Source organism: Ruditapes philippinarum, unplaced genomic scaffold, assembly GCF_026571515.1.
Source record: "Ruditapes philippinarum isolate M1 unplaced genomic scaffold, ASM2657151v2 ctg2785_1_1_1_1, whole genome shotgun sequence".
Taxonomy (NCBI): Eukaryota; Metazoa; Mollusca; class Bivalvia; order Venerida; family Veneridae; genus Ruditapes; species Ruditapes philippinarum.
The window spans coordinates 25153-41399 of record NW_026863245.1 but is presented as its reverse complement, the minus strand read 5'-3'; the positions used below and the strand labels follow the sequence as shown (position 1 = coordinate 41399).

Genomic DNA, 16247 nt, shown 5'->3' with positions numbered 1-16247 from the left:
AGGGATGAACAGCTTTAATGTGTAGATGGTAGTAAAGGAAGGAATTTTTGCTGTGACCAAATTTAACTGAATTATGGCCCTTTGTTGATTTTTTCACTATATACCATATAAAATAATTGAACTATAAATTTTACATTTGTAATTTAATTTAACATGTACATAAGGTTACCTGTAGATCATTTTAGGTATATGTACAGAAATGAAACAGTGGAATGAAAAAGTTCCACATAAAAATCTTACATACAGATATGCATGCTCTTGTTTACGAGCATATCTGCACAGTGGGGACATCCGTGTCCTTTGGACACAGTTCTAGTTTTCGTCTGCATTGACAGATCACCATGGATACCATTTGGCCTTTACCTAAAAATATACCCAATTTTGATAAAAACAGTTCGAAATTGCTTCTGGTGACCCCTTTAGAATAATAACAGTAAAAATGACCACCTTCTATAAAATAAGAATACTCTCAACATACTCCTCAACCTGGACGAATAATTTGCCTTAAACGAGGATGCATAGATCCCTGACCTGTCTTGATTTTTATTATCAGATTATTGGATACATTAAGAATTTCACCATAACATATTTGTTAACAAATGAGCCCATGTCCATGTTTGTGGTTAAATCTATTGTTATTCAAATAAAAGGTCAAAGTAGGGATCTGCAAATTCAACATACTGTTCTAGTATATTAAATACACGGTATATTATTAGGTGTGTCCTTGGTCGAGTTGCTAACTTGCCAAATTTTACTTGAAGCCGGTACAATTTTGTACAAAACTACCTCTGCTAACGGCGGCATCGAATCGTATTTTTGATTACTTATAGAAAACAGCCATTTCCTTGTAATTAGATGTATATTAAAGAATTGACAAAAAGAGATATAAATAATTTAAAACCCAACGTAGACGGTGGTGGATACGAATACAACTCCAGGCATAAGGCATAGGGGGTCCTCTTCAATATGTATTTTGTTTTCTTTATAGACTACATAACGCCTGTTCATCCGACCATCTATTTAGTACAATTATTTCCCGACACCCTCCCTAGGAAAACGTTAAACGATACAATATAACACAACACAATATAACAATATCTAACTCCATGTCGTAGCTAATTTTCTGTGCAAATAGTAATAAAAATAATTTTACAGATAAATTAAAAAAAAAGACAAACAACGTTTTTCTCAATTTTAAAATACATGTACTAGGCTCATTTTTAATCAATGAACGCATAGTGCTTTAAAATATAGATATGATCGATATGAATAAATTTTTATAGAGCGAGCACAAGTGCTCGTCCAGTCTTGGTGCCCATATAAAAATAATTGAAATTAAAAAAAAAAACAAAAAAAAAACAACATCAAAACAACTATTTATTTTGGGTTGAGTGTAAGAAAAAAAATTAAAACGAGTAGTAATGGTATATAGGAAAAAAATCAATTTTTTTTTCTTACACTCGACCCAAAATAGTTGGGTTTTTTTTTTTAATTTATTTTTTTTTATATATACTGGACGAGCACTTGTGAGAGCGAGCACTATTGTTGAAAGATCATCACAGCGTATCATTTGACCGTGTACATCCTACAGGGCAGTGGGTTTAAAAAATGGAAGTCTCACTGATACTTAAAACTATTTTGTTTTTGTTGGTATCTGCGGTTATATATCGCATTGTGTTATTTTTATTGCATGTGAGGAGAATAACAGCTATATTCAAGGGAGCAAAAGGTCCAGAGAAATGTCACTGGCTTTTTGGCAGTCTTGTGCACGTAAGTTACGTAAGATTTTATTTACCGTCTTTTCGCAGTCAGGGGCGGATGAAGGTTGATCTGGTTTTATATAAACAAGGGGAGCAGAGGTTTCTCAGGTTAGCTGCTATCGGAGTTCAAGATACTGATTGACCATTGATTTTAAAGGGAGCATAATTTACATGTTTTAAAATCATTATATGGACCATGTAGGTTGATCTAGTACCGTATTTAGACTTAATTGTTTATAGATACACTATTCTGTAGTCGATATTTGTAGAAAAAATCTCTTAAAATGGCATCAATTTAAAAACATCTTAAACACAACTAATAATGATGTGTTGTAGAAACAGTACACGGTGAAACTATCTATTTCGATAGTCGATATTTGAGCCGCGTCATGACAAAACCAACATAGTGCGTTTGCGACCAGCATGGCTCCAGACCAGCCTGCGCATCCGCGCAGTCTGATCAGGATCCATGCTGTTCGCTATCAGTTTCTCTACTTGTAATACTAAGGGTTGGTAAGCGAACAGCATGGATCCTGATCAGACTGCGCGGATGCGCAGGCTGGTCTGGATCCATGCTGGTCGCAAACGCATTACGTTGGTTTTGTCGTGACGCGGCTCATTTGTTGAAGTCTCAAAACTCTTGATCATGCATTTACACACATGCGCACTAGTCTACCCTACTAATGATCGAGCTGCCATCGCATATCATGTTTTGAACGAGGAATATGTAGGTTAACGTTTCAAACGTGTTATTTGTAACTGTGCAAACAGTGAAAAATATAGTGCATTGCACATGTATATATTTTACTGGAGCAGACGACAAACATATTGTGTTATTTTATCGATGACTAAGTAATTTCACTGCTAGTCTTTTAATCTCCTGTTATCGAAGCTATAGATAAACATCATATTCAACGCTTACACAACAGAATGGACTTGGTAATGATCACGTAGGCCTATGAACATGAAAGAGATAACAAGTACAAATGTTGCTGCAATGCAGCAATTGAGAAGCTCCGCGCAAAAAATGTGCTCATTACAGATACCTTACCAAATTGTTCCTACGCACAGGTCATGCTATATTCAGATTAAGTACTATTGTAGATTTTTTCCGAATGTTTTGTAAACCATTTTTTTGCATAATTATACTTATCTTATGCATTGTCCATAATTAAAAAGAGGGGAAAGATATTTAATATAAAAAATGCTTTCACTGATGCCTACCTGGTAAGGAAAGTAATTCCATTGAATACAAACAAGACTTACAAGACTTGTAAATGTTATGTGACATGACTGTACTGTGTTCTGTAGTCAGTAACATAAGATGATAAAAATATCAAAGTCTGTTTTTTTATTATTATTATTGTAACAAATATACAAATAGTAACAAAAGGGACTAATATTATAATATAGTAATATTACATGCATTTTTTTTCATGTCAAATTAAAAAAAAATGGTTTCTTTCAATACTGAAAGTAGAACACACTCTGGAATGAAAAAATGGGATAAATTATAAAAGACCAAATTCAGGATTTTTTTTGTTTGTTATACACGCGTTACATGGTGATACAGTATTTATCAATATAATTGAAGACTGTTACCTGAATTTTAGGCAGGTATGAGGAAATTCTCTAACATCATGTTAGTGCGAGTCAAAGATATGAAAGCTATTTGACATTGGTAATATATAAAAAAAAAACTATCGTTAATTTATTGGAAGATCAATATATATTTTTTGTTGAATTGCTTTAAAACCATTCATAAAAAACATGACACTTCATGTTCAAACTGCAGAGTTGTTTTAATATCATGATATCTATCTATAGCCTATGCTTAATGAGGATCCATCCTCTCGTAAGGCCACAAAATGCAGCTTTCGCTTTGAGTACGGACCCCGAATTTGTCACCAGTCATACTTTTTCACAACGTGGCATGCTATACCAATGACGCTAATGAAATGTAACCTTATATACTCAAGTTTAATTATTTCAAAGCAACCAATATATCAACATGTTATTATTAAACATTTAATTTCATAAATATAAATTAAGAATAATTATCAAAAGCAAAATTGTTAAAGTCTTATACCTGAAATCTTCTTTATATTGACAAATTCAATCACTAATAGTATACTTGATATGCTGTGTGTAAATGTAATTCAAAATGTAACAAATTATAATTTCATGTACTACAAATAAGGGAAATAACAAATTTATAACTAAGTGTCAAAAATCAGAACATTTATAACTATTTATAGCTTTCGAATTCATGTACAGCAGAACTGCTTTCCGGTTCTCATTCATTAATATGACATGCTGCGAATCACCGACGGGGAAACCAATATAGAAATCGAAAGGAGTTCTTGAATGCGGATTTACTTTAAGCTGTAAATCGAAGGGATTTATTGATCAAATCCGGGCCCATGGACAAAAAAAATAGTAAACACAAATAGCTCCGCGCCTGTGGGCGCTGAGCAATAATAAGCTGAAGTTCCCAAAAGACAATATTATGACCAAACTTAAATCTGTCATTGGTTTATGGTCATCTATTACCTAGCAAGTTATATTACTTAAACCTATCTTCTATGGGAAGATAGAATGTAAAAGAATTGCGAGCAGAAACTGGAAAATATAGCTGCCTACATGTAAGGAATGAGGTTTTGTATGGTTTTGGTTCTTTCCAGGGAAGCTGGCTTCCAAATGTGATAAAGTTTGCGGGCGTACATGTGCGCAACATGAACCATATTAGCCATTGCACATGAGACAGAATCAGTTTTATTTTGGATCTGGCACAAGAGTGAAGAGCTATTAAAGGGCGTAATAGGAAGCGCCTTAATGACCAATGAATATGATCCCGCATGGTAGCAGTATTCGATGGTTTGGTTTACCGGTGTCTGTTGGAAAATACAAGTTGATAACTGACAACCTGGCCGGAGAGACTACCTTGGATCCTGCCAATATTAATTTTTTTAAAAGTGACCTTCTAGAAAATTCTAACGTTTTATTTTTAATTCCTTAATTTTACATTCAATGATAGATAAATCTTTTCCAGATTGAATATATTTCAAGAAGCGTAAATAATTATGTCATCCCAAGAATGTTTGTAATTCTAGTTCTGAATTTTAGTTCCGACATTATTACATGATTGTACTAAGTAAGTGCCGATGAGTCCTTATGAAGACTTTCCGTCTAAAATTCTGTATTGTCGTCATTTTTCAGTTCCCTAAAGATGGACATGATCGAATGCAGTATTTCCTTGACATTTGTAATAAATACGGAAAGGAACAAGGCTACGTTTTGTTATGGGGCATGTTTAAGAAACCACTCGTTATAGCATGCAGTCCAAGGATAATGAGCATAATATGCAAAAGTAACGGTTAGTATTGTTAATTAGATTTTGATTCCGCTCAGATTATATTAATGCTTGTTAATCCAAACAGTAAATTTATTCTATTAGTAATTGTCTCAGTCTTGAAGCCTAAATGGTAAGTGATTTTGGGCCCTGGTACTCGGACCCTCATTACGCACATATACTTTTCGCCGAATTCTTTGCCACACTGAAAATATACCATGTTTACAAAGTTTACTCCTTTAATGAATAGCAATGTCATTTGGTGAAAAAAGAAGTGTCTGACAGTTCTTAAAGACAAAACAAAGCACTATATGATCTTCTCCCCAGCCATAAAGATGCGTGTATGAGTGGGTTGGTGGCACTCCGAATTCCCCATGGACTTAACGCCAGCACCACTAGCGCTGATGACATTGTATAAAGATATAGGAGTTTATTTATTTAACTACAGAGTGTGTTCGATAAGTAACTTTCGAACTCGTCTCTACCAGAACATTTTAGTGCAGTAACCAACGTATAGGTTGTTAGACGTTGATGCCATTGCTGTTGCTGTGCCAGCAGTAAGGATTGATCAACAAATGAGCCGTGTCACGACAAAACCAACATAATGAGTTTGTGACCAGCATGGATCCAGACCAGCCTGCGCATCCGCGCAGTCTGATCAAGATCCATGCTGTTCGCTTTCAAACCCTATAACAAATAGAGAAACTGATAGCGAACAGCATGGATCCTGATCAGACTGCGCGGATGCGCAGGCTGGTCTGGATCCATGCTGGTCGCAAACCCATTATGTTGGTTTTGTCGTGACGCGACTCAAATATACTTTCTCTACTAAATTTTAAGAACTCAAACACATTCATCCGAATGAAACCAGTTATCGAACTTATTCAATAAGTAATTTGTAAAAGTTAAAACCTGTTCTTTTCTACCAATTTACAATTATTGACTTTAGCAGATGGGACACATGGGTTATCAAAATGGACCCGATTAACCGGCGAAATAGAGCCGATGGTACATGTACATACCCGACTCAAACTTTTACAAAATCTTGTTTCCACGCATATTATGTAGTGTTAGTGGTAATTTCATTTGTAGAGCCTTGTAAAAATTATTGTCATAGTTAAGTAGGCCATATAACTACATATCACTGTTAATATCGGAACAAATGACAAATTTGTATTAAATTATTTAAAGATTATACATTTACCAGTGTAAACAATATTGTATATCAAAAGATATTATTAGGCCGCCTTGGTGTTACTTTTGTTTTTAGTTTGATAACATTGCTTTTTAAATTATTGAGCTGGTTTTTTTATTTGAGTTTAATACACAAACGACCTGGGGAATAACTTGGAAAATATAATTTTTAGAGAAGACTGACATATATTCTGAAATAAGAAGAAAACTACTGAACTCAGCTATTCCAAACTTTATTTTTAAATTATATTATTATATGGTACAAAACTGCAATTCATGAACATATTAATACTTTATAATATAGCACAATTTTTTGAAATAAATTGTAAATATCGAATAAAATAAAGATTATTAGCATAATATTTTTAAATAAACTATAACTATTTGAAATTTGCTTTATGTATAGAAATACTTAACAATATAGCATAGATCGTAATGTAAAACAAATATGTAAAGTAAATATTCTTTTCAAATAAATTGTAAGTACCGTTTGTAAATAAAAATAAAAGTTCCTTAGCAGAATATTTTTAAATAAATTATAACTATTTAAAATGTGCTCTATATATTTTTAAGAAATTATGAATACACAAAACTAACGAACAATATGAACAGATTTATACATTTTTAAGAAGAACTTTAGCTTACCTGAAATAAGAAGAAAAATACTGAACTCCGCTATCCGAAACTGCGGTTTGCGGGATGCGGGCTTAATTTATACAGTTTTCCAAATTTTGGTAAAACATGTATCCTAATTTGGGGTAAACATTTGTATTACTTCACCAATGGTTAGGTATTTTATGCTGTTACAAATGTATGCAATATCGTCCAGTTTTTATGTTAATTTATTATTAGCGATAGGAGAAATTTGTGGATTCAGCGTAAAGGTAACATATTATTTATGAATGAAACTTGTGCAGGTTAAGCATATATAGGTTTGAACTTTTGTTAATTATTACTCACAATAAAAGAGGAGAAAGAAAAATATATTTATTAGGAAATTGGCCTGATAATATGTATATATTTCATGATTTCATGCTAGTCATGTGAATTTTCATCGCGTCAAATTACAGTTAAGATTTCGCCAGCCTATTGTTCCGTTTCCGCCAATACATGTGGTGGTCATGTACAGTAATGTAACAATACACTGATTAGATCAGGACTGGGTACTTGGCTTATGTAAAGGCACATTATGCCCCAGAAATGAACAAACTTTCATTTCAATAGAAAGGGCGAACATGTATATGTATTTTATAATGTTGTATGATGCGAGACATTATGCCCATCCAAGGTTTGGGTGTACAGGTCAATGTCAAAATAACTTAAATTTTGCCATAATTGCTTTCAATTTAATAATCTAGTTCGGAATGTATTGTTAATGTTAAATTTATAAAAAGAGTGGGACAGTCTTTTGATATTTAGGCAAGTGTTACATTTTATACTATTTTTTATTAACCAGGTTTTCAATTTTGAAAATCCTGGTTATTAGATTGGGGTATGGCGGGCGGATGGGCGGATGGGCAGATGGGCGGATGGGCGGATGGGCGTCAAACGAAATTGTGTCCGCTCTGTAACTCTTCAACCCTTTGAAGAATTTTGATGAAACTTCAGACAAATGTTTACCACATCAAGATGACGTGCAGAACGCATGTTCCGCATGGCTGGCTCCAAGGTCAAGGTCACAGTGACATTAACATTGAAAATCCTGTCCGCTCTGTAACTCTTCAACCCTTTGAAGAATTTTGATGAAACTTCAGACAAATGTTTACCACATCAAGATGACGTGCAGAACGCATGTTCCGCATGGCTGGCTCCAAGGTCAAGGTCACAGTGACATTAACATTGAAAATCCTGTTTACATGATTTCATTAACATTGAAAATCCTGTCCGCTCTGTAACTCTTCAACCCTTTGAAGAATTTTGATGAAACTTCAGACAAATGTTTACCACATCAAGATGACGTGCAGAACGCATGTTCCGCATGGCTGGCTCCAAGGTCAAGGTCACAGTGACATTAACATTGAAAATCCTGTCCGCTCTGTAACTCTTCAACCCTTTGAAGAATTTTGATGAAACTTCAGACAAATGTTTACCACATCAAGATGACGTGCAGAACGCATGTTCCGCATGGCTGGCTCCAAGGTCAAGGTCACAGTGACATTAACATTGAAAATCCTGTCCGCTCTGTAACTCTTCAACCCTTTGAAGAATTTTGATGAAACTTCAGACAAATGTTTACCACATCAAGATGACGTGCAGAACGCATGTTCCGCATGGCTGGCTCCAAGGTCAAGGTCACAGTGACATTAACATTGAAAATCCTGTTTACATGATTTCATTAACATTGAAAATCCTGTCCGCTCTGTAACTCTTCAACCCTTTGAAGAATTTTGATGAAACTTCAGACAAATGTTTACCACATCAAGATGACGTGCAGAACGCATGTTCCGCATGGCTTGCTCCAAGGTCAAGGTCACAGTGACATTAACATTGAAAATCCTGTTTACATGATTTTAACTTGATTTGGCAGTCAAAGGTCATATCATCTTTGGAGGTAATTTAAAAAAGATATGATATATTATTTCATGTCTACTTTGTAACTTGTTTTCATTATACAGAATTATCAATATAATTTATAGTGAACAAATTCTTCTGTGCTGAACTTGTCCTACATTTCTCAACGGATTTTGTTCAAACTTTCACAGAAGCTTTGTCATCAAGCACCCTGGCACATATTGTCCGGGTTTTGTGATTGGATAGTTTTTGACCTAATTATGGCCCTTTGTTTTTTTCCTTATACATAATATTATAGTGAACACTTCTTCAGTGGCAATTCCTCCTACATTATTCATGTTTTACATTGCACATAGTTACATTGTTTGTTGCTTGTATTTGTATTTCAAATACAACATATTTATCTACAATGGTGATAATTGAAAACCTGGTTTCATGGCATTGCCATGTTTCTTGTTATCAATATTTGGTCAATGACTATTAAAATGATCTATATTTTCAAAAAATATATAGACTCTCACCCCTTGTGATTGAGGGGTTACGTGTAGGAGTTGAGGCATCAGGATTGCAGTCATCGTTTATGCCTGCATGATCATAAGAGTCGACTAATGGGTTCAAATTACAGAGACATTATGACTTTTGTCAAGGAAAATTGTTGATACTTATTTACTTATTTCTTAATTAGCATTGTGTAATGTAGAAATATATATAACTAACTGAGACGTAAATGTTTTATCTCGCCGTTCTTCAAATATTTGAAAAAATATCTTACACTGGTATATTGATTATATATTAACCTTTCTTGTGATATATTTTATTCTGTTTTCACCTCTGGCTATATTTGTTATAAAGATAAAAGTATAATATAGTTTTTATTTCGGATTACAGAGCCAAAATCGAGAGGGTTTGTCGGTTTATATCGCCTCTTGTTGCCATGGCTAGGCGAAGGTTTGCTTGTGGCCAATGGAGAAAAATGGGCACGAAACAGACGTCTGCTAACCCCTGCCTTCCATTTCGAGATACTGATGCCTTACGTGCAGGTGTTCAACGAATCGGCGGATATACTTGTGGTAAATTCTGGAATTGTTTTTGAAACAAGTTATTTTGACCCATTTTTATGTTCCACTAATTTGTCAACAGTCGTTTTGTCACTTACTGCTTGTAGACTTGATACATATGTAAAACTACCCCCTCCCCCTCACGTCGGAAAAGTATCAGCCGGCCTGCGCATTCATACTGTCTGATCATGGTCAGTATTGTTTGCCATTCATCCATTCCTATAAAAATAAATGGTTTTTGAAGTCTGTTTAAAATAATAGAGTTTTAAAATAATTGAGTTATAAGGGTTAAAATGCAAAGCTGTGTAAAAATTATTATCACAAGCGTGCATAAGCAAATTGTCTATAAATGTTGTATTTAGCATTTGATTTTGTTAAATCATTAAACACAATGTTAAAAAACTGGACAAATAAAAAGTTCACGACAATTTCAGGAAAAGTTGACAAAAAAGGCGGAAGAAGGCAAAAGATTTGAGGTATTCAACGAAGTATGTTTATGTACGCTGGACAGCATGCTGAGATGTGCATTTTCATACACGAAAAATGTGCAAACCGCAGGGTATATGACCGTTTAATATTTTAATTTCTTAAAAAGTATTTAAGTAATAATTCATACATTCTAAAATTAACATAGCATTGAAAAAACAAACAATAAAAGATAATTTAAGCACTGATTCTGGGAGCTATATACAAGATTAATTCGCTTGATCAAATTGTATATCGAAAACAAGGCGAATGAGTATCGACATATACCATTTGGTTTTGTTTGACTTAATTTATATTTATTCTTAAGTCCCATAATATCTTCAAATATAAAACTTGAGTATCCATTTGTTACGTTTACGTCTTTAAAACATGATGAAAGTATCGTGGCTGATTTGTGCCATTCGTGTGTTCGCCCTGCGACCCCGCTAATGATTAAATAGCGACTTTTCGCTCCGCGCCCCCGCCATTTTAACTTGTTAATTATCGACTTTTCGTAGGTCGCGGGGCGAAAACACGAATTGCACAAATCAGCCACGATATGAAAGCCAATCTGCAATGTACCTTTGCGGATTTTCTTATTTTGTATACGCTTATTGTCAAAAATCGTTTAAAAAAAACAAAATATGTCACCGGAGCGGTAATAATATTTTGGGTTTTCTTTATGAAGTGAGAAATTTTTAACTTTCAGAGAGACAAATGAGTACGTTAAAGCAGTGAATCGTTTAACTTGTAGGCTCTCCGAAAGATTTCTGTAAGTTTTTTTCTTAATCCATGATTTCATCATTATGATAAGCAAGACAAGAAGAACAATTTGATTACGTTCGAAAACATGTTTTTTTTCAATGCTCCAGTTTGATGGTGTTTGTTTACCTTGAAGCAAGTATAATCATGTTATAACTCGTTGAAAACATGTATTATGTTAATATGCGTATTGACCTTCATATTAAAAAAATATATAACTTAACAATTACCAGAAGTGTAAAGAACCTTGCGATCATGTATCTTAGACTCAGTAATGTCAAAATAAAATTGTAATTGAGCAGAATTGTAAATATAATATTATAACAGTGTATAGTAGTAATAAGTGAAATGTATAGGTTTAGAAATCTGAAATTATTGGTACATTGATGATATTTATCATTTTAAATATAGTATCTTTTCAAACAGAAATCCAATTTTGTTGGTTGACTTTTTTTGGAATCTAACTAAAGCCAGCCGACAGTATAAAAAGGATTGTGAATTTGTGCATACCGTGTCAGAAGAAATTATTGATAAGCGTCAACTTGAACTGGTAAGTTTTTCCACATGGCAATAAGATGTTTGTTGTTTAAACTAAATTGAGATACATGTAAATATACACCAGACTTTACGTTTAGCATACCAGTTTAACGCTGTACTATTCCTCGCGGCAACTGCGTTAGTGTTTGTTTTAGATTTGGCTTAACACTTTCTTGTCAAGGTTTACCTGCGAACTGTCGTGCATATCTTACATGTTGTACATGAGACACTTTCTAAGTGACTTTCCAAGACATAAAATACTAGCATAGATTTATCCCGTTCCTCAACTACTTCATATACAATCTTAGCTCAGCTATACCCATTGTAAAATGGAGAGCAGTCTTACTCCGTTGTCCGCGCCCAAATTTTAATTACAGTTTGTTCATAAAATTATTCCAGAATTAGCTTCAGTTTAAATGGTTTGGCTTTTTAATTCTTTTAACTATCACTTATTTATTTGTTACGGAATTTTCACTAAACTCCAAATATTATCACCCACATCATGCAAGACAATTTAAAGTTCATAATTTTAATAGTTCTTCCATTTAGAGCTTAAAAATTGGCCTAAAATAATTTAACATTTAACAGACTCTAACATTCTCATTTTTACACAAGGGATTTACTTCAGACTACAATTTGTTGTCTTTTTCAACATAGACATTTCTGTTGATATTTTTATGTTTCACTGTCATTGATGTTTATGCAATATGTTGTGAAAAAGTTATAATCATTTGAATCTTATCCTAACCTTGACACTGAACAAGCAATAAAGTTATTACAATTGTATACTTAATTGTTTTTCATAGTTTTATTTTTCTTTACCGCTTCTATAATTTTATTAGTCCATAGTGCTGTCTCCTGAACACATATCTGTTATCTAATGTATTTAGGTCACTGACCAAACGTTTTATCTCTTGTATGTAAATTGTAAATGTAATGTAAATTAATTGTTGATTAATACAAGATATTCAGGCGTACCCAAAATGAAATATTGTACAGCACACGAAACAACTATTTTCAGGAAACAGGAAAGCCCGACAAGCGTCGGTATGTTGACTTCCTTGACATTCTCTTGAAGGCAAAGGACGAAGTTGGCAACAAGCTAACACGCTTAGAAGTTAGGAATGAAGTTGATACGTTCTTATTTGAAGGTAAGTCTATTGAAATAAAATAGGGGTATAATAGAACACTGAGTTGCTCACTGCGTTTAATAATCTACCCATATAATTATATAGTATATACAATCATGCAACTTGTCCGACTAAGGACACACCCTTTTACAATTTAAAGCTATGTTATATAGCAGGAGTTAAATATACTTGAAAGACAGATTATCAAATTTATTATGCAGTAGTAAACATTGTGCGAAAAATTTCGTGTGACTCCATAGGTTAAAGATTTTTGATAAAACCTGTGAAATTCTCATATAATTCTTTAAACGTTCAAAGGTCATGACACCACCGCCAGTGCCATTTCGTGGATACTTTTTTCCCTTGCGGAAAATGCCGAATGTCAACGAAAATGTCAAAAAGAAATAGACGAACTTTTAAGAGACAGAGACAGCGACGATATTGAATGGTAAGTTAATTGGTAGTAACAAAGAAGTTAGGTGTATTGGTGTTTTTTCTTTAATTTTGACATATAAATTCCTCGTTGAAATATGTGCAAGAATGGTTGACTGATGGTACGACATCTACTCTTAACATTCTTGAAATATCGCGTTTGATTTGTATCTCTGCCCGAAGATTTTACAAATATGAAATATATTGTAGGTCAGATTTGAGTAAATTTGAGTATCTCACGATGTGTATTAAAGAAGGAATGCGTCTTCATGCACCGGTACCGATTGTTGGTCGTGATATAGAAAACGACTTTGATCTTGGTGACCGTGTTGCACCTAAAGGGACACTGGTTCAAATCAACATTTGGGCATTGAATCACATGGAGCATATATGGGGATCTGATCATATGGAGTTCAAACCAGGCAGATTCTCAAAAGAAAATATTGACACAATGGAAAATTTCCAGTTCGTGCCATTTTCAGCTGGACCTAGGTAGGTAAAGCATGTCCGTAGCTGAAATAATTCTATGATAAACCGCATACAGTTGTTGCACATAAAGTAGAGTGAATTTTATATATTATCTTTTCCAGTGCTTCGCTTGAAAATGTACATAGTCTCATAATACTACATGTATTAAATTGATAGTAACCCCATTTTCAGAAAGTTCGCTTCTTATGTCTTGATTCAAGACTTGATTCTTAAGAGACTAACTCATTTGTCTTACGATTATTTCAATGATTGCCATTTCATGATAAAACTGCATTTGATATCTTTGACCTCATCATATATGAGATTTAGAAAAAAAGGCGTGAGTAACAAACCAGGTTAATTTTGGTAGTAAAATTATGTTTGTTTCATCCTGCTACACAAGTTACCCAAGCTAATCAGACTTTAGACGCTTTCTTTATACAATAAAGTGGCATTGGTTTACGAAATATAGAGTAAAAGCTAAAATACAATGGTGAATTAAAGAAAGTCAGAGCAATTTTGACCGGAAATAGAAATAATAAAAAAAGCATTACGTATATTTATGTAAATTGAATCATTTCACGAGCTCCTTTTTATAATACACAAATATTTGTTTCTGTTATTCTAGGAACTGCATTGGTCAGAACTTTGCAATGAACGAACTTAAGGTGGTTCTGTCAAAACTCCTAAAACAGTAAGTAACTTTAAGAAGACTTCTCATGCATATCAAGAGGATATTGAATGAATGAGTATCTTATGATTTATTACTAATATTGAAAGGATTGAAAAAAATGCGAGCCTTTAAATAAAGCTATACGAAATAATTATACGCTTTGTTTGCATACTGTACTGCAAATGACGTCACGTAATATGTAAGGATATGTGATTAACAATGCATATGTAAAGTCAGCTGTAAACAACACGTTTTTATTGATATAACAGTACAAGTTTCACTTTGTAATAAGTTGTACACAAAAACATAATAGGTTGTACACAAAAACATGAGTGTATTTGTAATGAACCAACCAGTGAAAGAACTATGTTTCAATTAAAAAAAATAGATTAAGTTGACAACTATATGTTTGTTTCAGTTTTACATTTCGTCTGGATACAAGTCACGAAGTTAGGAAGAATCAAGCGGCGGTAATGAGAACAGAAAATGGAATGTACATGTTCGTTGACAAACGACGTTCCTAAGCATGCCGTTAATTTGCTGTATTTAGAACATGTAGAAAGATTATTGGTTGTTAAACGAAAATACACGAAAAGAAAATTGTTTTCTTTTTTGTATAATTTGCTGTGAAAGTCTGTGAAATGTTGAAAAAAAGAAAAGAAAATGATTTAATCTGTTGCAAGATGTGTGTTGAAATCAAATTTGCGGTTAAAGATGCTTTTTTATATTCAATAAACTTATATATATACTTAACTACTTAATATCATTTGATACCTATATTTGTATATTATAACAAACAAATAACACAAATATTACTGTTTTAGCATTATATTAACTGAATGCTAATTGGTAATAAGTTTAATCAAAGTTAATTATATTTTTATCACCAGTTCAACGACAAAATGTTAATTAATTGTTAACACTATACTTCAATTTTCATGATTGCATAGAATATAAAAGATGATAAGTTTTAAATTTAGTATTCTTTATATGATATGTATACGGTGGCAAAAAGGGGCCATCAGAAATATTTTATCAACCACGTGCGCACGCGAAAGCTACCACGTGCATACGCGATAGCTACTAAGTGCGCACGTACAAGCTATTACGTGCGCATGCGATAGCTTTTACGTGCGCACGTAATGATTGACCAAGGTAGGGGCGATCGCGTGCGCACGTAGTAGCTATTGCGTGTGCACATGATAGATAAAATATTTTGATGTTCCCCTATGCCACCGTATATATAACATAATACAATATACATTGTAAAATAATATGTAGTGTGGCGTACATATAAGAGTTGGTATTTTGTTTAAAAATGTACAATATGAATATATTATGTCAATACTGAGTATGTTAAAAAAAAGTTGCATGGCTTTTTAAAATATGCAACACTATTCAATGTTAAGATTATGTAGTGCAGGGTATAAAGATTGTACAAGAATTGTATTATTTTTGTTTTTATGTATACATTAAAATAAAATACATAGAATTTATAATGAGTGCAAAACTGATTCAATGTTGTTTTTATTTATTCATAAATGAAATACAATGCATTGTAGATATATCCTTAAGTACTCATTTCGTATTTTGTTAATTTATAAACATGTTATTATTCATGAATGTGGAGTCATAATATGTTATGGTATTTATGGTGTAATTGGTTTATGCATAAAGATATTCCCCATTGTGAAAGATTCTGCACGATAATCTAAAGCAGAACAATACTGTTAGAGGGTGGCATAGCATAAGTACATGAAAATAGGTTAATATTACATTACACAGGCCTTAGTTAAGGTAACAAACGTACGTACATACAAATTATTCTCAATTAGCAATCTTGAATTGTATTTACTAATAAAGGGACTCAACTAAGTTTTTTTTTGACATGACGGGACTGGAAAT

At 33.2% G+C, this 16247-nt stretch overlaps 1 protein-coding gene across 1 annotated transcript; it reads left to right on the top strand.

Annotated features, from left to right (window-relative positions):
- The first annotated feature begins 1575 nt into the window (after positions 1–1575).
- Positions 1576–15856, top strand: LOC132721574 (cytochrome P450 4F1-like). Its single transcript, XM_060705895.1, has 11 exons — positions 1576–1770; positions 4980–5136; positions 9706–9887; positions 10310–10434; positions 11050–11112; positions 11529–11652; positions 12661–12790; positions 13088–13217; positions 13412–13693; positions 14298–14363; positions 14761–15856. The coding sequence occupies exons 1-11, from the start codon at positions 1609–1611 to the stop codon at positions 14864–14866; spliced, it is 1527 nt and encodes a 508-aa protein (XP_060561878.1). The 5' UTR covers positions 1576–1608; the 3' UTR covers positions 14867–15856.
- The last annotated feature ends 391 nt before the right edge of the window (positions 15857–16247 follow it).